The 25,271-nt window shown below is 33.7% G+C and overlaps 1 protein-coding gene across 1 annotated transcript in view; it reads right to left on the reverse strand.

Moving 5' to 3' along the window:
- The window catches only part of LOC150080696 (protein O-glucosyltransferase 1-like), a 134,320-nt gene that overhangs the window by 27,293 nt on the left and 81,756 nt on the right, over positions 1-25,271 (reverse strand). Inside the window, exon 7 of the mRNA XM_090380787.1 lies at positions 12,827-13,053. Within this exon, the coding sequence (XP_090236913.1) occupies positions 12,827-13,053 (227 nt within the window). The remainder of the gene's footprint in view (positions 1-12,826; positions 13,054-25,271) is intronic.

Genomic DNA, 25,271 nt, shown 5'->3' on the forward strand with positions numbered 1-25,271 from the left:
TGTCCTAATTATTTGCTGTATGATTTGTTTCACTTCAAATGTGATCTACTTATGTATTATGTGCTCTGATATTCCCATCAGAGATTTAGTAATTTGAAATCTCCTCTTTCTGATCTTCTCTGGCTTAAACCTATTCTGTAAAATTCATCTGTTGCAGCTATCAACTTCACAATTCCATCAATCACTTGGAACTCTGACTTCCTTCCTTTGAAACTTGATTTTTTCCAGTACAAATTTCCTAACATTGAAGTAATTTTCCTTGATTTCAATCTTCACAACTCCAGCTGGTTTCAGTTTTCTAGTCACACTGACTCAGCTGGTTGAGATGCTGAGGTTTATGCCTCTTGAAATTATTTATGACCTTGCACAGAGTGTTCATTTACCTACCAGACAATCCTAACCACACAACCAACACTCTTGATCTTTTTCTCACTTTTCTCATTTCAGAACATAACTTGGTGATGGTCTTCTCTCTCTAATGGAGCCTTTCTCTTGTGGTCATTCACAGCCTTGTGTTGTTTACCATTACATGAGTGTGAAATGGAACGACCTGAAAAATGTTTATTCTTCTTTCCCTTAGTCAGATTACTGTTTTAAATCTTCAGATATCAATGTTTGTGCAATCATGTCAGTGAAGTTATTCTTTAGGGATGAAATCCTTTATTCCAAATTCCACCTTAAAATCTTGTCCTTTACCTAAAGCTTGGTTTTCCAACAAGATAAGAACGTTACATATCGCAATTGGCATGCATCCAAATCTCCAGGTTCATTTTCTGCCCACACCAAAGCTTGCAACTATTGCAATGCAGTTATTAATCAGTCCAAGCTTGATTTTGAAAAGACTGATTAGAAAACTTGCTTCTTGTGCAAACAGTAGTTGAGCACTATGGTCTCTTGCCAAATGTATTAGCCACAACTTTTGCCCATCTGTACTCTCACCTCTTTCTTGCTGTACAATTTCAACTGTGGCTCTACAAGTTATTTTGGGTAAAATACCTATAAAATATGAAGTCATTTTTAATTATCTTCAATATTTCAGAAGGCAAGGTGTGCCTAAAACCCGTGGACAGTACTCCATTAATCTTAGTAGGTAAATCAAGATTAATGGACAGTACTCCATTAATCTTGATTTACCTACTAAGAATGATATAACAAGACTAAGGAATCAATTAATTAGTGATTTGCAAAATGAATGAGTAAATGCCATTACTGGCCGGATAACGTTTGGATTTTTGCCTAAACTGAATTTGATAAACATTACCTTTGGTTTAATCCAGGGGTAAATTTAACCTTTTTGCATTCTGGACACGACAATCTAAATTCAAAGTTGCATACTCTGGGTTTGGCTGCCTCTCCAATGTGTAAATGTGGTTCTCCGGAGACTCTCCAACGTATAATATTTCAGTGTAATTACTACGTTGATTATAGGTATGAATTACAGATGTTAACTAATGTTTATGACGAATGTGATCTCCCAAAACTTGTTGAAAATAAAGAAAATTTTGGGGACCTAGCAAATTTTGCTGATAAGGTATTCCACAGAAGGAGGAGAATAATAAATGTTATCTGATTGCTATTTCTAGATTGAATAATTGGTTGAATAATTTTCTCAATTTAGTTGAATACTTTGGTGTTGCCTGCCTACTTTGGTTTTGAACTTTTGGTTCTGCCTACTTGTTAGTTAGTTATTTTTATTATTTTTTTTTTTTTAGGAGCATTAGCAACTAAGGCCATATTGCTCCGGGGATATGCGGTGGTCATTCCCTGACCTTTCCCGCATCCTCCGTATTTGGTGGTCGCAGGCTCGAACCCTGGTATAATCAAGAAGCGTGTGCTAAGTACTGCTGCTCCTGCCCACATGGCTACGGAGGTGCCTCTGCCTACTTGGCAACATTATTAAATTTCTGTTTGTACTTATGTTTAATAGTTGTTTTGATCTGAAGATTTTTCAGATCTTATCTTAACTATAAATATTGTAAACTCTTTACTGTAAATATTGTGAATAGGTTGAACTTGCCTTTTGGGGTGCATAAAAATTCTGTGTTGCTACTTGTTCTGGGTATTGAAAAAAAATAATAATAATAAAATAATTAATGTAATATGTTAAAGTACTAATTTAGTACTCCCTGAACTTTTTCTGGTTGATTTTTTCCTGTCCTAAAATACTTTAGGCAGGAGTATTTTATTGTGTTAACATAGATTGGAATGTTAACAGCACTCTTTTGTTTGTCTTCTTGTGTTAGATCCTCTCTTTGGTGTTTGTATACTTAGTATTCTGCATTGAAGACTATATGATCAATGTTATATGCTATGCGTGAGGTTGTATAGTAAATGGGTATTTCTCTTACAGCTTCTGCACTGTTTTAGTCTGGGAACTGATGCTGACTATTTGGTAGTTTGGCTATGTGTAAGGATCATGAGTATGAACCTCTCTTAGGACTTGTTTACTTGATACTCTGTTGTTGAGTATTGTAACTTATGTATTGTGAGATACATATGAGATTGAATCTTCAGTTCACATCCCCCTCACCGGTTTTAGACTGTATTAGTTTGGAACTGATGCTGTTGCCTTGCCTAAAATATTGGGATTGTTCTCCCTTCATAGCTGTGTTGATGTTTCAGCTTGATATGTATCTTTGTAATTGCTGTATATTGTATTATTGTATAATTATATTATATTATTAACAGAAGTTCAAGTCTAATGTCAACAAGTATCTTCTTTCATCTTCTCAACCTCCAACCCATGCACAATACTAATTACCATGGATTCTAATACCCTTTGTGTATTAGAATTTTCTAATACCTATAGAATCAAATACCTTTTGTGATGGAAGTCTCTTCCAGCAATCAAATACCCAATGACTAAAGGCAAACTGCTGAAATGTATTCTACAAATGTTTCTTCAATTTGAATCTATGGCCCCTCAGGTTCTTAATCTCAGCAAGTGGAAGTATCCCATCAGCATTGAGCCTGCTGAAACCATTCAAGGCCTTATACACCTCAATCAGATCACCTCGCAGGTGGGCACCTCCGTAGCCAGGTGGGCAGGAGCAGCACACGCTTCTTGATTAGACCAGGGTTCGAGCCCGTGACCACCAAATATGGAGGATGTGGAAAGGTCAGGAAATGACCACTGCATATCCCCAGAGCAATATGGCCTTAGTTGCTAATGCTCCTAAAAAAAAAAAAAAATTATTTGTCAATATTAAACTTCAGTTGCCACTTCTCTCAGCCATTCTACCTAACTTTTCTAGATCCTGCTGCAGTAGCATACTGTCTTTACTATCATTAACAACCCTACCAACCTTTGTATCATCTGCAAACGTGGACATTAAGCCTGATATACCTTCATCAATATCATTAATAAATACACAAAACAACAATGGGCACAGCACCAAACCCTCGGCAACTCCACTAATAACATTAGTCCACGTAGAGCAGTGTCCATTTATTACCACTCTCTGCCGTCTCCCACTCAACCATCCTTTTATTCATTGCAGTAACTTGCCCTTAATGCCATACCGCTCCAATCTGTACAGCAGTCTTCCATGTGCAACAATATCAAAAGCTTTCCTGAAATCCAAGTATTTGATATCAAAATTATTTTTTGCATCCAGTTTCTTTGTGACCACAAACCCATGCTGTGTCTGAACTATTACTGCTGTCTTGTCTAGGTGATCCTGTATCACCTCCTTAACCAGTGACTCCATTATTTTCCCCAGAACAGAAGTTAAACTAACAGGTCTATAATTATTTGTATCATCCTTTGAACCCTCTTTGTGGATTGGGGATACATTTGCACATCTCCAGTCCATAGGGACCTCCCCGAATCTAAGGATGCTCTCATAATTATGGCAAAGGGCTCACTTACTTCACTCGCTGCCTCCAGCAATATAACCGAACAGATTCCATCTGCCCCAGGTGTCTTTTTTATGTTCAACTTCAACAATTTCTCCTCCACTTTGCTCTCCATTATTACAAAATAATTTAGCTCCCTGTTAGAGTTTAGTAAACTTCTGTCTGCCCCTTCCTTACAGAATTCCTCATGTGTGAATGTAGATGCAAAATACTCATTCAGTTTGTCAGCTATCTGAGCAGGATCATCAACAGTCGAAACACCAACATCAAGTGGACTAATGTGATTCATCCCCTTCCTTCTAGAGTTTATATAAGTAAAGAAGTCTTCGTTGATTTTCTTTGCATCCTTTGCCAAGTATTTCTCATAATCAGCCTTTGCTTGCCTAACCTCCTTTGTGACTTGATTATAGACTAGCTAATATCTGCAGTAGGTTTCTGTGTCACCTGCTAATTTATACGCATCCCATGCATTTTCCTTCTCTGCCATGAGCCTCATTAGTTCATCTGACATCCATTTAGGCCTAAGTCTTGAACAGTATTTCTTAGTTGGTATGAAAAGCCTAGTAGCTTCCAAGATTAATTCCCTGAACGCCTCCCATTTAGAATTCACTGTTTTTAACATCATTAGTTGTTCCCACTGTACAGATTTCAAAAACTGCCTGAGACCACTGTAGTCACCTTTATAAAAACAAAAACCCATCCCTTTACCCTTGATGGTTGTTACATCTTTAAGTAAATCCTCCATCAGTAGACTGTGATCTCTGTCACCTAGTGGTTCCTTTATCTGCAAATTCCTAATGCATGCATCATCACTGCTAATAATCAGATCAAGAGTATTACCCCCTCTGGTTGCCCCTCAAACATGTTGCTGTAGAAAACAATCCTCCAATAAATCCACAAAAGTCTTGCTAGTGCACGAGTGACCAACCCACAAGTTCCAGTCAATATCTGGAAAATGATCGCTTGACCATGGAGTGATTCCATGACCATTATTGGCCTCGTGGTCCTCCGTCAATATGGGGCATAATGGTCAGTCTATTATTTTGTTACTTTGTTTTCTTTTAGTAGTTCATTTTAGTCCCTTTTTGGTGATATTTCACGAATCTCGGAACTGGTACCTTACATGGGGGGGGGGGGTGCTGCTAAATTATTATATAATTGGTGTTATTTTAAATTTAAAATGGTTTTATTATTAATTGGATTTAATTGAACTCTAAATTATTTGGGGACTTTCGGCTACAGTTTCTATCTTGTTACCTTTACTTTTTCCCCTCCCTGTTGATTTAATTTTTATGTTAACTTTCATTCTACAGTTTTGCCATGCTACTGGCCTATGTATTAATTCGATTTTTATTTTTGTTTTTATTTTTATATGAATTATCTGTTATATATATATGCTTTGAAGGTCATTTCAAATAATATGCCAGTTTATGTATGAATATAAAATATGGCAGCATATACTTGAATATTTCGAGACCAGAAATGTTTTTCCAAGTAATTGTAGACAGTTTATAATAGATGGCAGTAAGAAAATAGCTTTGAAAATCATTAGAAAAGCTCATACATGTTAGCTTTAGTTGTCTGATCTGAGCTTACAAAAGACAAAATTAAATAAATTCTCTGGATTTCTAATTTACAAGTTGATGAAATTGAATAAAATGATATACATACGAAGAAAATATAACTTCATCAAAAAATAACATGGGCCTTTTATTTTTTATATGATTTTTGACATTTTTTTTTATTCTAATTTTATTTTTGATAATATCATATTGGATAGTCAAGTTGAGTAAACAGTGAACAAATAAGATTCAACTATCTCATTAAGGACAATTACTATATAAAAAAGTAGGAGTATTATGGGAACAGACAATTGGAGCACTTGTGTAAGCCTGTATTCTATTTTTATATTAAATTTTTTTTATAAAAATATTTTTATTTCAAGAACTTATTTATTTCAGTTTACCTGCTTAGTTAGCAAAAATATTATGCACTGCATGGATTACAAAATTGAAAGTGAGCTAGTTGCAGCTTGAGACCTGTCTCCCTCCCCAATTCAAATTATTTGATATTTGTCTTGGGTGGTGTAGCACTACTTAATAATTTGACATAAATATGTGGCACATTAGAGAAAAAGGTTGGCCACACCTGATACAGTCGGGAAAAATGATATTCAAATTAATGATTCTTTTAATTGTCACAACTGTGTTTACTGGGCATTTTTTGCTGCTGCACAAGAAATTTTTAGCTCTGGATTTGATTCAACCACTTCTTCATATTTAGATCTATTTGTTTCCATTATAGTGTGCATGATTTCTGCAATGCTCATAATTTCATTTTCCAACAAATCGGTGATGATTTGTTGTAATACATTACTGAATCCTTTGCCATATGTCTTTTTGTTGTAAACGATGTGCCTAAAAATCAGCTAATTTATGTTCTTCATTACCTTCGTTTAGTTCAGGAATTTAATTAGCATTGTCAACCTTGGATCAATTTTCTCTGAGATTTAGTAAATGTTGAACTTGGAATTCTGTTTCATGCTAGTGTTATATTGTAAACAATTCTTTGACCTTTGATGTGAACAACTTTTAATGGTTATATAAGACATATTCATGTATATTTTTTTCCCAAAACTGAACTCAAACATTTCATTTATGTTGTCGCTTTAGACATTCTAGAACTCCGTTAATTCATAGGCTGGATAAAGGATGTTAAATTCAGTGTTAAAAATCTGGCCTTTATGCCACCTTCTTTAAGTTCTTCACAACTGTGATGTGAAGGAGTGTTATCCAGAAAAAAAAAAATAGCCTTTTCAGGTATGTTTATTTTCTTAAAATGTTTCTTTACAAAAGGTATATAAATTCATTGAAAAGCCATTCTTTGAATAATGCAGATGCCATCCATGCTGACTTTTATAAGTAGTAGTAAACTGTTAAATATAAAAAAATTATATTTTTAAAAGCTGTAGGATTGGTTAATTTACCAACAACAAAAAACAGCAGGTAGATATCATGATTATCTCTTTGGATTTTCTGTTTCCTGGTGCTAGTGATTTACACTTTTTTTTTTTACCATCTTATAATTTAGACCTGTTCTTTAATCAATTTTTTCTGTTAATATATGATGATAACTCTTCTTTAAATTTCTCCTCTAACACTCAATGCATATATACCATTACATTTTTTCTAATGTTCAATCCATCCATCACTTGCTGTAAAACTTTCTGCAGCATCAGTCTTTTAATATAAGACCAGGCGGCCTTTTCTTTGATACTGCTTTTATGGGTACACCGATTGGAGTTCCATATATTCTTTCTTCTGCCATAATGCTTTGTTTATCTCTATTCTGGCTTCTTTAAAGTGGAGCAATAATTAATTACCCTTGTGAAACAAACTGAGTGCAAAATTCTGCACTGACTAACCCAGGCATATTGTGAAAAAGACCCATAAAAATTTCTCATGCCACTGAGAAAAATTTCTCATGCCAATGTCATTCAATATCATTCATCTTGATTACTCAGGTCTTTTCCACCTGATGTGGGGAGGATGGTGATTGTACCAACTGTGCTATCCATGAGGGCATAATGCCAGTAGCACAACTCTGTGACCTTTGTAGGCCAGTGGAACCTATGCATGAATTGCAGATGGTATGCCCTTAACTTTCCACAAGGCAACTTGTGGTGTTTCCTCCCCATTTTCTTTCCACCTTTTACTGCTTTTTTTTTTTTTATAGGTCCCCTTATTTTTTCCCATTGATTCATTCATATATTATATGTGCTTTCTTACACTATAAGGAAGCACATACAATATTACTGAAAAGTAAGCGACTGTGTGATGTTTCAAAGCAAAGTGACATCCCTTTGCAGAGTGAAGTTGGATATGATGAAACATCTTATTCAGAAAGATAACACACTATCACACTGAAGTCTGTAGTTCCATGCTCCACTTGATTAAAATTTCCGAGAGATGTGATTGGTATTTCTCATTCTCTCTAAACTTCATCTTTTATCTAAATGGCTGCCTTAGCACAACAAAGGTTATTTCTGAAAGCTTACTGCAAAAGGCTTGCATCCAAATCTCTAGTTTCATTCTCTGCTTATGCTAAAACTTGTAAAATATTTGCAAACCAATTATTCAAAGCTGATTTGAAAAGACCATGGGTAGAAAGAAAACTTTCTCTTGTCTGAATGGTAACTAAAATTTCTGATCCCTCTTGTTGCAGGTTCTCTCCATCCTTACTTCAGTCTCTTTTACATTTTGGTATAATTTTGTTCATGAACCAACTAGCATCTTACTTTTCTTCTGATTTTTGTGGGTACACAAACAAGGTAATTCATCCTATCATAATGAAAACACCCCTCGGTGCCCTCCTTTGGTTTTTCAATGGAAAGAAATTAAAATAATCCTAAATAATAGGATTAAGAAATATTCCTATAATATTTTTTAATAGCATATACATTCTATTTATCACTCTATTTTATTTGGTTTAAATTCACACCACTGATTTTAATTTCAAAACAAGGACACAGATCTTCTACAAGAGAAAATCACAATACGTTAGCATTTTTCCGATTTTACGAAAACTAGCAAGTCTCGACTGCACGAGTTGTCTGTCCAACATGTCTAATAAAGTTTCAAGGCTATAAGATTCCCATAATGTTTTTTACACGATATCTTATTGAGAACGTGTGGGATATGCTGGAAAGAGATATTTGGCAATGAAGTTGTCTTCCTTCAACTTTGTTGCAGCTAAGTGATATTTTGCTGTAAGCTGTTGTTGTTTGGTTTTTAGGATAATTAGCAACTAAGGCCATATTGCTCTGGGGGATATGCGGTGGTCACGGGCTCGAACCCCAGTCTAATCAAGAAGTGTGTGCTACGCACTGCTGCTGCTCCTGCTCACCTGGCTACGGAGGCGCCTTGCTGTAAGCATGGTTACAATGAGACTAAAATGCACAATGCGAAGTTTTAGAGAGATCTTCAAGTACCGTGTTAATAGACTAGTAAAGGATAGCGAATGCTTATAAAGCACTACTCACCTTGAATTAATCTGCGATGGCTTACTTAGGCAGCGTTGTTAATATTTAGGTTGAATTGTTAAATTGAATAAAATTAAAAAGGGGGGGAAGTAGGTAAGTGTTGACTGATTTAAAATAGGCAAGAGGAAACAGAATTGTACACATCCAATCCTTGGTTCTCATTGAAGTAAAAGAGGCAAAAGAATAATTAAAAACTAAATAAGTGAATACGGTGAAGCCAATAGTCGTTACGGGGACTTTCGTTGGGTAAAACGTCTTCAGTTGGCAATGTGTGGAGAGTGAACGTGCGTGGTATTTAAGAAATAAATTCTACTCTCGTGATGCCTTTTTTGACATGTGGGAACTTTAATCGCGAGAGGTTCCAAATTGGGGAAAGATTGAAGGGAAGTTTGGAATTTAGAATTTTAAGGTTTGAGTGGTGCCGGTACCATTCAATAGCTAGGGCTTCATATTGAAGTATTCTGTAGCTGGATTTTAGTTTAATGATGGAAATGGCAGAGTCAATGAGGGGGGTGTGGTTGTGGGTCTGGGCATGAATTGTAAGTTCTGTGACAGATTGGTTAGATGTGAAGCTATGGAAATGATAGTATGCACGGGTGTTGGATGTTTTTGATGAGCCAAATTTGGTAGTGGTACTTCCGATGTAACATGTATTATAGTTTGGTTGACAGTTAATGAGGTATATTATATTATTGAGGTCGTTTGTAGGATATTTGTGTGTGTCTTTATAGGAGCTGAAGAAGGATCCTAATTTGTCGTAGGCGGAAAAAACAAGGGAGATATCAGTGTCATTAAATAGATGGTGGAACTGTCCTACGAGTTCATAGTGATAAAGAAGGACTATGCGGGTGTTTGTTTTATTGTTGTGTTTGGTTGGATTGTTAAGTTTAATTTTATTTTTAGCGATGGAGATTGTGTTTAAAATAAGTTGGTGGTGGTAACACCTCTGGATATAAATTTGTTGGTGAGATATTGGATTTCGTTGTAAAGGTCGGTTGGTGAGGAGCTGTATTTTAGTGCATTGTGAACTTGATTATATAAAACTGCTTTTTTAGTGTTTAGGGGGTTTTGAGAGGCAAAATGTAAGTATTTACCGGTGTTTGTATTTTTCCTGAAAATTTTCGTATTTAATTTTGTGCCTGTTATATAGATGGTGAGATTGAGGAAATTTATCTGATTGTTTTGTCCAATTTCAAGGGTGAATTTAAGTCTGTCTTGTATAGAGTTGAGTTTTACGAAGAGGTTATCAAATGATGGATCTGCTGATTATTACAAGAATGTCATCAGCGTAGCGCATGTATAGTTTTAGTTCAGGGGGAAAGGTGTGTAGAATTTGGCTCTCAATGGCGGCTAGGTAAATTTCGGACAACGGGGCCAAAATGCCTAGGCCCATCGGTAAGCCAAATATTTGTTGAAAATTTTTTGTTAAATCTAAAAAATCTTGCCTCTAATAGAAGGGCGGTGAGCTCAAGAATATGGTCTATAGAAAGGGAGGTACGTTTTGTTAAGGTATCGTCTGTTTCTAAAAACTTTCCCCCTGAATTAAAACTATACATGCGCTACGCCGACAACATTCTTGTAATAGGCAAAGGGGGAAAGGGGTGTAGAATTTGGCTCTCAATGGCAGCTAGGTAAATTTCGGACAATGGGACCAAAATGCCTAGGCCCATCGGTAAGCCAAATATTTGTTGAAAATTTTTTTTTGTTAAATCTAAAAAATCTTGCTTCTAATAGAAGGGTGGTGAGCTCAAGAATATGGTCCATAGAAAGGGAGGTACGTTTTGTTAAGGTATCATCTGTTTCTAAAAACTTTCCCCCTGAATTAAAACTATACATGCGCTACGCCGACAACATTCTTGTAAGAGGCAACAGATTCATCATTGATAACCTCTTCGTAAAACTCAACTCTATACATGACAGACTTAAATTCACTCTTGCAATTGGACAAAAACAATCAGATAAATTTCCGCACCTCACCATCTATATAACAGGCACAAAATTAAATATGAAAATTTTCAGGAAAAATACAAACACCGGTAAATACTTACATTTTGCCTCTCATCACCCCCTAAACACTAAAAAAGCAGTTTTATATAATCAAGTTCACAATGCACTAAAATACAGCTCCTCACCAACTGACCTTTACAACGAAATCCAATATCTCACCGACAAATTTATATCCAGAGGTGTTACCACCACCACCAACTTATTTTAAACACAATCTCCATCGCTAAAAATAAAATTAAACTTAACAATCCAACCAAACACAACAATAAAACAAACACCCGCATAGTCCTTCTTTATCACTATGAACTCGTAGGACAGTTCCACCATCTATTTAATGACACTGACCCTTGTTTTTTCCACCTACGACAAATTAGGATCCTTCTTCAGCTCCTATAAAGACACACACAAATATCCTACAAACGACCTCAATAATATAATATACCTCATTAACTGTCAACCAAACTATAATACATGTTACATCGGAAGTACCACTACCAAATTTGGCTCATCAAAAACATCCAACACCCGTGCATACTATCATTTCCATAGCTTCACGTCTAACCAATCTGTCACAGAACTTACAATTCATGCCCAGACCCACAACCACACCCCCCTCATTGACTCTGCCATTTCCATCATTAAACTGAAATCCAGCTATAGAATACTTCAATATGAAGCCCTAGCTATTGAATGGTACCGGCACCACTCAAACCTTAAAATTCTAAATTCCAAACTTCCCTTCAATCTTTCCCCAATTTGGAACCTCTCGCGATTAAAGTTCCCACATGTCAAAAAAGGCATCACGAGAGTAGAATTTATTTCTTAAATACCACGTGCGTTCACTCTCCACACATTGCCAACTGAAGATGTTTTAACCAAAGAAAGTCCTCATAATGACTATTGGCTTCACCGTATTCACTTATTTAGTTTTTAATTATTCTTTTGCTTCTTTTACTTCAACGACAACCAAGGATTGGATGTGTACACTTCTGTTTCCTTGCGCCTGTTTTAACTCAGTCAACACTTACCTACTTCCCCCCTTTTAATTTTATTCAATTTAACAATTCAACCTAAATATTAACCAGGCTGCCTAAGTAAGCCATTGCAGATTAAACATTCGCTATCCTTTACCAAAATGCACTGAAACACTTTATAGAATCCATGCTGTACTGCACACTTGCTGTTATTAGAAACACAGCCATACTGATTCAATACTGCATAATGGTTCATATTTTTTTGGCAAGTGTGTATATTAGGGGGTAGGCTATAAGAAATAATCTGTAATAATTTATATGAATTTTGAATAAAGTAATGAAATAACACATTCTCAACAAATAGCAATTAACTTGAATAACAAATAAATGAATGATGAATAATATTTTATTCTCATTTTTATTTGATAAAAATGTATTCAAATAATGTCCAACTCTGGTAACTAACCTAACATGTTATAGCACAAACTCAAAATATAATAGGTCCTAGAAAAAGAATCCTTAGATACCAATATACTTATCACACCTTTTAAAAAAAAAATAAGTATAATTTTGGTATATCTTAAAAAGCTACACAGATGAAGACCTTCTTTTGCACCTTGATTGGTTTCAAGTGAAAAAAAAAAATAATAATAATAAATATATATATAGCCTACCAATCATATTAGCTAGGATACAGAGAGAGAGAGAGAGAGAGAGAGAGAGAGAGAGAGAGAGAGAGAGAGAGAGAGAGAGAGAGAGAGAGAGAGAGATTCTAAAGCAGGTTTTCAGAATAATTATAGACTAAGAAAAATGCTAAAATTTAATTTTTATGCACTCAATGAAAATAGCAGTCAAATTAATACACATTCTTTCATTGATAATTTTAACAGAACAATTAATATGAATTATTAATAAAATATAATTATTGAGAAGAAAATACCAATACCTAACATCCGAAAGGTCTTTGTGAACAGGAATATAATGTACCCATGGCTTTAAGGCAGAATAAAAGAACTCTAGCCATTCATCTCCCACATGGTATACTAATGAACGGCATAAAAATAAATGTTTGAATCTGAAACTAGCTGTTACTCCTCTAAAGTTAAAGAGATATTTATACTGACAATGATCATCCAAGCTGATCTCTTCAGCCGGAGAAGCACCCAGAGTATCCTAGGGATAGAGAAAAAAATAAATAAAAATAATCAAGCTACGCTTTGGAGAGAAGATGAGAGATAACTACAGCTTAAATGTCAGATAATTTGAGTTACTGAAAAATAAAATATACAAACCTGCATATTAAAATTGTACTAAAACCAAACAAACTGTGAATAATGTTTCTTATATACTTGAGTTTATTACAAATTACTACATAAAAAAATTAACATATGCTTTGAGTGGTTTCATATACTAGCAGCATTGAAAAAAATCCATAAAATTTTACTGAAGACAAAAAATTTATCCATTCTTCTGAATAATAATAAGCGAATAATAAGAACAGGAAGCTCTTCTCTGAGACCGAAGGATTCATGCTCGCCATCCAAGACCAGGTAATCAAAACCAGGAACTACAAGAAATACATCACCAAGGACAATATATCACCAAGAAGCAGATGACATGTCAACAATGCCACGTGGCCCCAGAAACGATCCAGCACATCACTGCAGGATGATCATCCAGGTGAAGTACACTCAGAGACATGACCAGGTCACCAGGATAATACATCAGAAGCTAATGCAAAATACCAACTGATCAAAGCAGATGTACCATATTACAAGTAAAAACTTCAGGCTGTATTGGAGATCTCTACTCAATAAAAAGTATAGTGGGACCGTACCATAATAACTAATAGGATGATCCTGCACAGCAGACTGGACAAGAAGGAAAGGGCTGGCTACCTACTTGATTGACATAGTGGTGTCAATCAAGTAGATACCCAGCACTAGCAACCCTCCAGAAAAACTGCAAGGAAAAGATCAGGAAGTACAAAGACCTAAGAAATATGGCATATGGAACAAGTAATGACCATCCCAATCATTGTGTCAACCACCAGCATGGTGCCAAAGAGCCCTCAATAAGATCCTAGCAGCAATAGTCATCCCAGAGAACACTTACATAGAACTCCAAAAAGCCATGATCCAGAGCTAAGTGTAGAACAGAAACTCTTACTGTTCTACACTTGTAGAACAGTAAGAGTTCCTTGACCAACAGTAATAACAATAATAATAATAGTATATCTGGACATAACCAACTAACCTCATGCACAATACCAGTCAAGAGGTGGAGGGAGAAAAAAAAAAAAAAAACATTCCACAAAGGATTGAAAATGTTTTATAATAATAATACAATAACCTATTTCCAATAATACATTTTTACACATAAAAGAACTTGTTAAGAAGCGACCTATCAACAATTTTGCTTTGAGTCGAGCCAGGTCATTGGATGGAGTAAGAATTGAAGAAGTGGATTGTGAGAAAGTAATTAGTATTAGTAGAGGCATACGATGCAAGAAAGCAAGCTTAGCATCAGCCAAAAAAAAAAAAAAAAACCCTCCAATTTCACCTCTCCATTCGTTCCAAATGCCTGTCCAGCTCAGCCTTAAATTTATTTAGGCTATCAACTTTCCACAACAAGAGATGGAAGTCTGTTCCACCAATCGACTACCCACTGACTAAAGGCAAATTTCTGCACATCTATTCTACAACTGTCTTTTCTCAATTTGAATCTATGCTCCCTCAGGTTCTTAATCTGAGCAAGAGGAAGAACCCCACCAGCATTCAGCTTGCTCATTCCATTCAAGGCCTTATACATCTCAATCAGACCTTGCAGGCACCTATTCTCCAGATGCTGCAATTTGCAGAACTTAAGCCTTTCGTGGTAAGGCACCCCTTTGTTCCCCTCACCAATCTTGCTGCCTTTCTTTGTACTTGTTCTAGCAACTCTACATCCTTCCTAAAATGAGACCTCCAGACCTGTAGACAGACTCTAGGTGTGGCCTGACCACTACCTTGTATAACGGGATAATCACCTCCCTGTGCCCGCTAGTAAAATTCCTATATATCACTGACAAGACTCCATGAACTGCCCTGGCAGCCCATCTGCACTGCTCAGCAAACTTTACATTTGACTGCACAAATAATACCCCCAGATCTTTTTCACTTTCCACTTCCCTGAGTGTAGTACCACACAGTTGGACGTTTCTCTTGGGTTAATGGGAGAGAAAGGTTGCAATGTCTTTGCGCTTAATGAAATGGAGCAGTTAAGAAAATTGCCTGATTACTGTATTCATTAATAACAGTTTTTTTGATTTACTTGAACTTCATAGTGTATTGATTAAATGTGAAATTAAGATATTTTTTTTATATAATTTTAATATGTTATTCTTCTACCTTATCCATTCAAATACATCCTACTTAGGTTTACAGACCTAATAAATAAGAAAATAAAAAATAATATAAAAAACAAGTTTTTCAAAAATATACTTTATATTTCAATTATCGTACACTAAAAGGTAGAAAATTTTTTTTTTTTATTTTCGCACATGATCGGTACTGGGTGGAAATATTAAATGATAGACAATTAGTAAATAAATTCCAATAAAATATAAGATGTGGCCTTTGTCATTTTTTAAATTGAGGCATTTATTGTTGCAGGGGTAAAGCCCACACCTTATATTTTATTGGAATTTATTTACTAATTGTCTATCATTTAATATTTTCACCCAATACCGATCATGTGTGAAAAGAAAAAAGAATTTTTTCTACCTTTTGGTGTACGATAATTGAAATATAAGGTATATTTTTGAAAAACTTGTTTTTTATATTATTTTTTATTTTTAATTTTAAAATTCAGTTTGCTTAAGACAGTGTTGATAATATACAAACCATTCCTAAAATCATATTTGTTTGGGGGTGTGGGATGATCTAACACAGGAGTTCATTGTGATTTAAGAGATTATGTATTTGGGAATGGTTGTATTAAATGTAGAAAGTATATTATTTTTTTTAATTTCATATACCTTATATTAAGTCACTGCCTCTGTCATAAAATCTGCCGATCACTTTTTTCAGTTACTTCTAACAGAGATAGAAGGCTGAAACTTTGTACATATTCCTAATTTGCGTGACAATGCATTCTATCAGAATTTGAGCTAAATCTATCAAGTGGTGCACCGTGCAGCCATTGCATGTCATATATCGGCTACCTGGATTTATAAAAAGTAGGAAATAAATTTTTTTTCTTCGCACATGATTGGTATTGGGTGGTAATATTAAATGATAGGCAATTAGTAAATAAATTCTGATAAAATATAAAGTGTGGCCTTTACCCATGCAACATAAAATGCCTCATTTTAAAAATCAGTAAAGGCCATTTTATCAGAATTCATTTACTAGTTGTCTATTATTTAATATTCCCACCCAATATATGACATACAATGGCTGCACGGTGCACCATCTGTTAGATTTATTAAGGATTAAATTTAATTTCAGTTTTTGACGGGTACACAAGTTTAAACTTGAGAAATACCCGATTCCTCAAATTAGCATCATTCTAAATTTGTTTAATCATAGGTAAATTAAATATTCTAGTCAGAAAATTATTACTATGTCTTAATAATATGTATTCATCATCATCTTCAGCCATTGTCGATCCACTGCAGGATGAAGGCCTCCTCAACACTTTTCTAGCAACTGCGGTCTTGTGCTTTCTGTTGCTATTGTACACCAGCAAATGTCACAATTTCATTCCGCCTCACCTTGGTCTTTTTCTTGGGTGTTTAGAGTCAAGTGGTATTTCAGTATTCGTTTAGAGTATTCCAAAAATTAGTTTGGTTCATCTATCATCAGTTCTTCATGATATGTGACTTGCTCATTTCCATTTTAAGCACTTTGTTCTTTCAATGATATCACAGACCTTGTTTGTTGGCGAATCCATGTGCATGTTTTTCAGTCTCTTTTGGTTATGTTCAAAATTATGTTCAAAATTTGTGACACTCAGTCTTTGTAAAGCTTTGGCATTCAGTGTCCACATTTCACAACAGTGTTAGGGCAAGGAGGATATTGATCAAAAACTTTTCATTTGAAATAGTGGCAAGTTTGTCTTGAAGACTATATTAAGCTTTCCAAATGCTTGCCATTCAAATTTTATGTGCCATTCATTTTCTATCCTGATGTTTCCATCTGTTGAAATTTCTTGTCCAAAAACATACCTTTCCACTTCTAGTATTCTGTTATATAATTTTAATATGTTATTCTTCTACCTTATCCATTGAAACATATCCTACTTAGGTTTACATAACTAATTAGGTTCATTGTACATGATTTTCTTTGGTCTTGTAAATTTGTTAAACATAACCTGTGTTTTTTTTGATATTCATCTTCAAAATGAACTTCTTGCTTTCATAATATGTATCAGCTGCCTATAAATTATTAACATGTAACAATTTAGATAATTATTAATATATATATTAACTCTGTTCCAGATAGTAAAAGAAATAATAAATAATAATTCATTTCAATCTAGTTTAGAATTGGTCAAATGACATTCTGAAGACTTCATTTGGTCCTAAAGACAGAAAATATATTACAATTTATTATTATTATTATTAGACATATGGCTAATAATAATAATAATATCCTCATCACATCAAAATGCTTTGGTCCACTGTGATAATTTTATATATAAGTATTGGGTGAATAGTTTCTTAGTGATGAACCACTGTCTTATAATATATACATACCTGCCAACTTTTAGAAACTGAAACTCAAAGTACTTTTAATATCAGATTCACCTTTTGGGTGAGTTGGACATAAGAAAGGTATGCATGCATGCTGACAGACGATCAAAAGCAGAAATGTGTGGAAGTTCAGCACAAATTTGAAAAAAAATTTGTGAAACCCCGACTTTTTGGATTCAGTAATAACAGGAGATGAATCCTGGGTCTTTCAATATGATCCACAAACCAAGCATCAAAGCATGCAGTGGCAAGCACCCTCTTATCCTCATTTAAAGAAAGCAAGAATGTCTTGATCGAAGAACAAGTCCATGTACGAAATTTTCCAGGCATTCTGGAACATTTCATACAAATTAATAATAAGTAATTAATACATCCGGCAAAATTTATACTATATATATATATACATATATATATATAATAATAAAATAACACTATTGTACAAAATGAAAATTCTTAACAAATAGGTTTTATTTAACTCATATATAAGTACAATACTACACTAATTTGTTAGCATTTCAGGGTTCTTGCTGAACTCCATCTTCAGACCATACATGATACACTTTGGAGGAACTGGACTTCTTATTTCCTGCACTGTAATACAAACAATCTTTATTCATACAATAAAATTTATACTGTATATATTAATATACATGTAATAATAAAATAACACTATTATATCACATGAAAATTCTTAACAAACAAGTTTTGTTAAACTCATATATAAATCCATAAAACTGATAATAAATAATACAAACTCAAGTTGTTTGTATTACAGTGCAGGAAGTAAGAAGTCCAGTTCCTTCAAAGTGTATCATTTACAGTCTGAAGATGGGGTTCGGCAAGAATCCTGAAACATCACCTGCTAAAAAATTAGTGTAGTATTGGGCTTGTATTATATATGAGTTTAATAAAAACTATTTGTTAAGAATTTTCATGTGGTATAATAATGTTATTTTATTACTATATATATATATATAGTAATAGTAATAGAATATCATTAGAAAAAGTAAATCAATCCAATAATAAGAATACCATCAAGGACTTAAGAAAACGCAAAAAAAAAAAAAAAAAAAAAAATTATTATTATCGCTTTTTACCGACAATCTAGATGACTTCAACTGGGGCCAACCACCCAGAATGAAGGCAAAAAACGACAAGAAGTTCTCTGTTTCTGTGATGATCAATATATGCTAAGTAATTTAAATCTAAACCAAATATAAACCAGTATAGGCCGAATATAAATCGAATATAAATAAATCGAATGAAGATAATTAATTAATTAAGAAAAATTTTGAAATATTAGAATCAAAGGTAAGAAATATAAGTAAAATATAAATGTAAGCATATATTAATCATCGTTGACCCGACAGAGAACGTAATTTAAGGATTAAAACAAGATTAAATATATAATACATACTACATTTGACCGTATCTAGAACATAATGTCATAGTCGTCAAAATAATATGTGGTGCCCCCTATGTGATGGATACGGTAAAAATAAATAATTAAATTAAATTAACGCAAAGAGAAACATGCAGATAGTAAGAAGAAAAACTAAAGGAGTAGGAAAAATAGAACCTGAACTCCACAAAGGCGAAAAATAGTGGTATAGATAAGAAATAGTTTCTCCTACGTCCTCGGATTGCCCTAATAATTTCGGAGAAATAAAAATAAAGAGTGTAGGACAGCTTAAAGGCATTACAAGATATAAGTTGTGGCTCGGGTATGCCCGGGATCGCAAACCCGTTCCTATAGTAGGACCCTGAGCTGAGGGTCCTACTATAGGAACGGGTTTGCGATCCCGGGCATACCCGAGCCACAACTTATATCTTGTAATGCCTTTAAGCTGTCCTACACTCTTTATTTTTATTTCTCCGAAATTATTAGGGCAATCCGAGGACGTAGGAGAAACTATTTCTTATCTATACCACTATTTTTCGCCTTTGTGGAGTTCAGGTTCTATTTTTCCTACTCCTTTAGTTTTTCTTCTTACTATCTGCATGTTTCTCTTTGCGTTAATTTAATTTAATTATTTATTTTTACCGTATCCATCACATAGGGGGCACCACATATTATTTTGACGACTATGACATTATGTTCTAGATACGGTCAAATGTAGTATGTATTATATATTTAATCTTGTTTTAATCCTTAAATTACGTTCTCTGTCGGGTCAACGATGATTAATATATGCTTACATTTATATTTTACTTATATTTCTTACCTTTGATTCTAATATTTCAAAATTTTTCTTAATTAATTAATTATCTTCATTCGATTTATTTATATTCGATTTATATTCGGCCTATACTGGTTTATATTTGGTTTAGATTTAAATTACTTAGCATATATTGATCATCACAGAAACAGAGAACTTCTTGTCGTTTTTTGCCTTCATTCTGGGTGGTTGGCCCCAGTTGAAGTCATCTAGATTGTCGGTAAAAAGCGATAATAATAATTTTTTTTTTTTTTGCGTTTTCTTAAGTCCTTGATGGTATTCTTATTATTGGATTGATTTACTTTTTCTAATGATATTCTATAGACATTGTGGGTGTATTGCATGATTGCTTGCAACTGCATTAACCCATAAATATTAGTTATTGTCTTTTAACTTTCTTGCTTTGCTTTATTTCTTGCTTTCCTTTTATCACTAATATAACTATTAATAGTAATAGTAATACTATATATATATATAGTAATTGTTCAAATATATATATATACACTACAGTGGTTATTGAACTGTATCAAAGGGGACCTAAATGTCACACAAAATTTAATAAGAAATAGAATATAGATATTCAAAATTTTATTTATTTAATATTTAATTAGAAATTGATTTAATTAGTAATTATTTAATCAATAATTTGATGGCATTAATCTGATCTGAGACTTTTTTAATTTTCTATCTATTACTTATTTCATATATGTTTATATTAATATATACATTAGTATAAATTTACCTTTTACTGTATGAATTAAATACATCTTCATAAAATGAAATAAGACATTTTAAATCATTTGCTTTGTTTCTATACTCTGAAAGCACTTTAATATTTTTTTGATTTTGTTCAAATACATAGTATTGAAAATTCTTTGCATTCCAAGATCTTTTCTGTTATAAAAAAAAAAAGTTCTGTAAATATAATGGCATAAAGGCAAAAATGACTAATTCATATTACTGAGCAAAAACAAACAACTCAGAGATATTAAAGATTAAGTTTTATAAAAAGAAAATGTGTAATTTATTTGAAAAACCATACAAAGGTGCAGTATATGTTTTCTAACTAGCTGCTTGATATAGAACATTTTAAAGCAGTAGCTTTCATTTTTTTTTTTTTTACAGGAGAATTTGAATTACAAGTCTGTTCTTAGCAAAGATACAATTTCTGCATTTTTAAACCAAAACAAACTAATGTTTTAATCAGCATGAATGATCTGAATTGCACTATTCTTATTCTAAAAGCAAGCTCATACGTTGCATTACTATAAAAAACAAAATTTTAGACATTCTATTATACAGTACTTCAATATTCCATCTGCTCCTGGATACTGCCTAATCTAGTGATTATAGTAATGGCCGATATATCACCAATTTAAAGAGATGTAATTGGAAGAATATTTTGTCCCAATAGATGTACCTTTGACTAAAAGATACATCTACTGCCTGAAACAATACATCTGGGGAAAACTATGTAAAATAATATCCAAATAATAAAACAATATCCAAAAGATAAATCAATCATGGGTGAATGTAATATACCAATACTTTTTTATTTTCTCAATAATAAGAAGAAGTATTGTAAAATATTTTATAAGCACTAAAGAAGTATATGACAGCAAAAATCACAGAAAACACGGAGATAGTGCTGATAGACTTCGACAAAACCATATAGTAGATCCCATTTCTTGGTATATTCTCTATTAAAGATGAGCAGAGCCACCTCTTTGAAACCCATATTGTAAAATTCAGGAAGTTCACATTTGAAAAACATAACATAAACTTAATTGAAATTTAAATAAAAGGTATCTACTAAGAAAACTGGAAAAGTTAGCATATATTATGCATATATAGTAGAGCATCAGTTATCTGGAATAACTGATGTTAGACCTCTTCTGGATAGCCAAAATTTCCGGATAATCGATCCGGAAAATTTTCTGGATAATTTTTTCTGGTAAGATTAAATAAATTTAATCTTATTTCATCTTATTATTCCAGTAAAGTAATCTTACCGGAATTGTAATAAGATTAAATAAATTTAATATTATCTTACTTATCTTATTTAATCTTAAATTAAATAAGATTAATTAAATTTAAAAAATTATAAATAAACCAATATCGGAAAACAGAAACATCCATCCAGGCATTTTTATACAAAACAGGAAAATTAGAAAGGTTTTTAAATGCTCTCGGTTTTTTTGACTTACCAATGACGAACACAGACAATCTGTGCATCCCAGTAGCATTTGCACACATAGCAATTGTAACTCGCTCTTTTCTCATCTCAAAACTTGGTACAGGCATTTCTCTTTTAGTGGCTAGGGTTTTTCTTGGTAATGCTTTCCATAATAAGCCCGTCTCATCAGCATTATAAACGTTTTCTTTCTCATAATTTGCTATAACTGAAGAAAAACTTACTTTTCAAAGGACACCGCTGCCGATTCGTCTGCAGAAAGTTTCTCACCTTGAATATCTAGTTCACGTATACAGTGTTTCAGTTTTTCAGCCAACCTGTGCTTTCCTTAAAATCTTCATTACCTCTTAATTTTCGATTAAAATCCAATACTTTTTCACACAACATTGAGCCAGACACTGGTTCACCTAAATTTCACTCTGAAGAAAACAAAAAAATAAAGTGAGTCACTCTCTAAAGTGGTATTTTCAGTTTCAACATAGTCTTTTTCCTGCTAGATCCTCCTTCACTATCCATAATCGACACAAATTCTGTTATAGTATTGGAATTTTTCTTGATGTCGTAAATTGTTGAAGTTTACATTAAACTTTTTGGAGAGTTTCCTAAATTTTCACCTTTTCTGATTCTATTAATAATAATAGAATTCTGATTCTATTAATAATTTTCTGATTCTATTAATAATAATTAATAATTAATAATAAAACAATTCACATTTTACTGTAAAAAATTGAGAAAATTAATAAATCACACAGTTTCGGGCCAATATTATTCTTACCGAATCTGGAGCTCAACTAATCTAAAATTTACTCATGGTTTCAGAGGAAAACCCAGTAGTTTCTGTGATATTTTTCTAAAGCACATTTCTGAAGGTCACATAGAATTCTAGAGGTCACAACCATAAAACAATTTGCAGTTTTCAGTTTATTGCACTTTTTTGTTTGTAGAATCTGTTATAAACAGGTAGTAAACTCTATCTTTCGCTTATTATAATCAAAAGCCAATTTGCAAATGTGATCATTATAACTGGAGCTTACTGTACTACCATTAATAAAAAAAAAAAAAGAAGAAAGATCAGCCTTTCAAATTATTCCAGATAACTGACTTCTGGGTAACTGATGTTCTACTGTAGCATTAACTGAGACTGATGCAGACTTCAGTACTTTGGCTGAAGCAAAAATGTACAATTCCCAGTTTATGAACTATGATTTCCTTAAAAATTGTCACTGTACTACCATTAATAAAAAAAAAAAAGAAGAAAGATCAGCCTTTCAAATTATTCCAGATAACTGACTTCCGGGTAACTGAGTTCTACTGTAGCATTAACTGAGACTGATGCAGACTTCAGTACTTTGGCTGAAGCAAAAATGTACAATTCCCAGTTTATGAACTATGATTTCCTTAAAAATTGTCATGTTTGTTTTTAAAATATTATAAAATTATTATAATTTTTATAATAATAATTATTATTAAAACTTTTCACTCATAAATTGCATTATGCTTAATTATTTTATTTTATGGTTTCCAACCTCTATAAAAATGGAATAAAAAAAACTTAAAATTTGACATTTTAACTAAACAAGTGAACACATTGAATTACATATTAAGGCCAATTAACCGGATGTAGAGGTGGCGGAGACGACAACAGTGTGATTATTGTGCTCCGTATTTTTTGATATTTTCAGTTTAATTATGAGTCATGTACTAGCTATATTTAGTATTAATTGAAAGTTCAGAAGTGCCTCTATCTAAATATACCAACTAAGGAAGAAATGCACAGTCAGGTAAATTATGATTATTGTTTTTTGATCTCATGCATGAACTTTGCTATATGTGGTACAGCTATAGATAAGTTTTCTTGTCTGCGGAAAGTTCAACTACTCAGCTTTCCCCACCACTAATCCTCTCTCAAGGTCGCTCCTTACATTAAAGACTCCAATTTAACCGTAATTGGGTGTGGAGTGTATAGCTCTCCCCACTACCGCACCTTTCATCAAGAAATAAGTGAAATATCTGGCCAACACTCCAGTTTTAAGTAAAACATAAGTAACGCTCCTACGGTCTCAATCGTTACAAATATGGAAAAGAAACCATTTGATATGACAGAGCAAGTATGCAGCATTTGTAACATTGTAAATAAATACGCCATTAAATGCTCGTGATGTGGCAGCGTCATTGGGAGCTGCTGTTCCCAAGTTGACATCGTGCATTTAAATCAAAGCAGACGAAAGAAGTTCCTTTGCTCAAAATGCAGGTCCCACAACGAGAACAATAGCGCAGAACAACGGGAAGAAATAAATGCAGCAGAATCTCATGTCATAGACAGTGGCGACTCAGAAACTGAGGGACCTTCCCCACATGTTTCCGACAATCTCGCAGTAACGGAGCTGAACGGGAACCTTAGTGGCTCATTAATTGACATCTTAGGTTCTGACGCATGCCCAGACGATTGCGTGCACAAGAAAACACATGAAGATGGAAATGATACTCTTGACTACATTAAAGAAATAGGCTGTAGTGGGGCTCAGAATGATCAAGAAAGAAAAACAGGTCAGGATTACTTTAAGCACGAGTCACAAATGCTAAAAGAGTTACTCGAGGAACTCCTTCTTCCGATCCACAAAACTCTGCAAGGAATCCAAGAAGAAAACCATGAACTGCATGAACAGAATAGAACTTTAATAGCTAAACAGAAACTAATTGATGATAAATTAGACACAGTCCTAACTCAACTACGTGCAATTAATGGAACAATTGGACGAAATATCCCGATACTCGAAAACCCACAGGCTTGCCCAGCTGGCACCTCAAAAGTTGCAAGAGGGAAACCGATGGAGAACCCACACATTAAATCACAATGGACGACTACCCTCAAAGGTAGGGCAGAGTGCGGTCACCCCCTCAAATTTTTGATAATTCAAAAAACCAATCCTCCAATAAAAGGTATGCACAAATGCACAGGTCGGAAAACGGCCAAGCGACCGCTATCCCCAGCTCTACTTATTCTGCAAACCAAGATCGCAATAAAAAGAAATCAACCCCTCCATCAGAGCCAAACATGAATCAGAAACCTACTTTTGCTCATCGTTTCTCTGTCGACAAAATCAGCCCCCCCCAAAATTCCACTAAAAAGAACCCTCTTCACCTAAATGCCCATCAGCAACAACATGCCATACGGACAAATGGTGATCCTACTGATCATCCTCCAACATTCCAGCCATCTGATTATCACCCTTGTCTTGCA

Source organism: Mastigoproctus giganteus, chromosome 9 (assembly GCF_048544385.1).
Source record: "Mastigoproctus giganteus isolate SK-2022 chromosome 9, ASM4854438v1, whole genome shotgun sequence".
NCBI lineage: Eukaryota > Metazoa > Arthropoda > Arachnida > Uropygi > Thelyphonidae > Mastigoproctus > Mastigoproctus giganteus.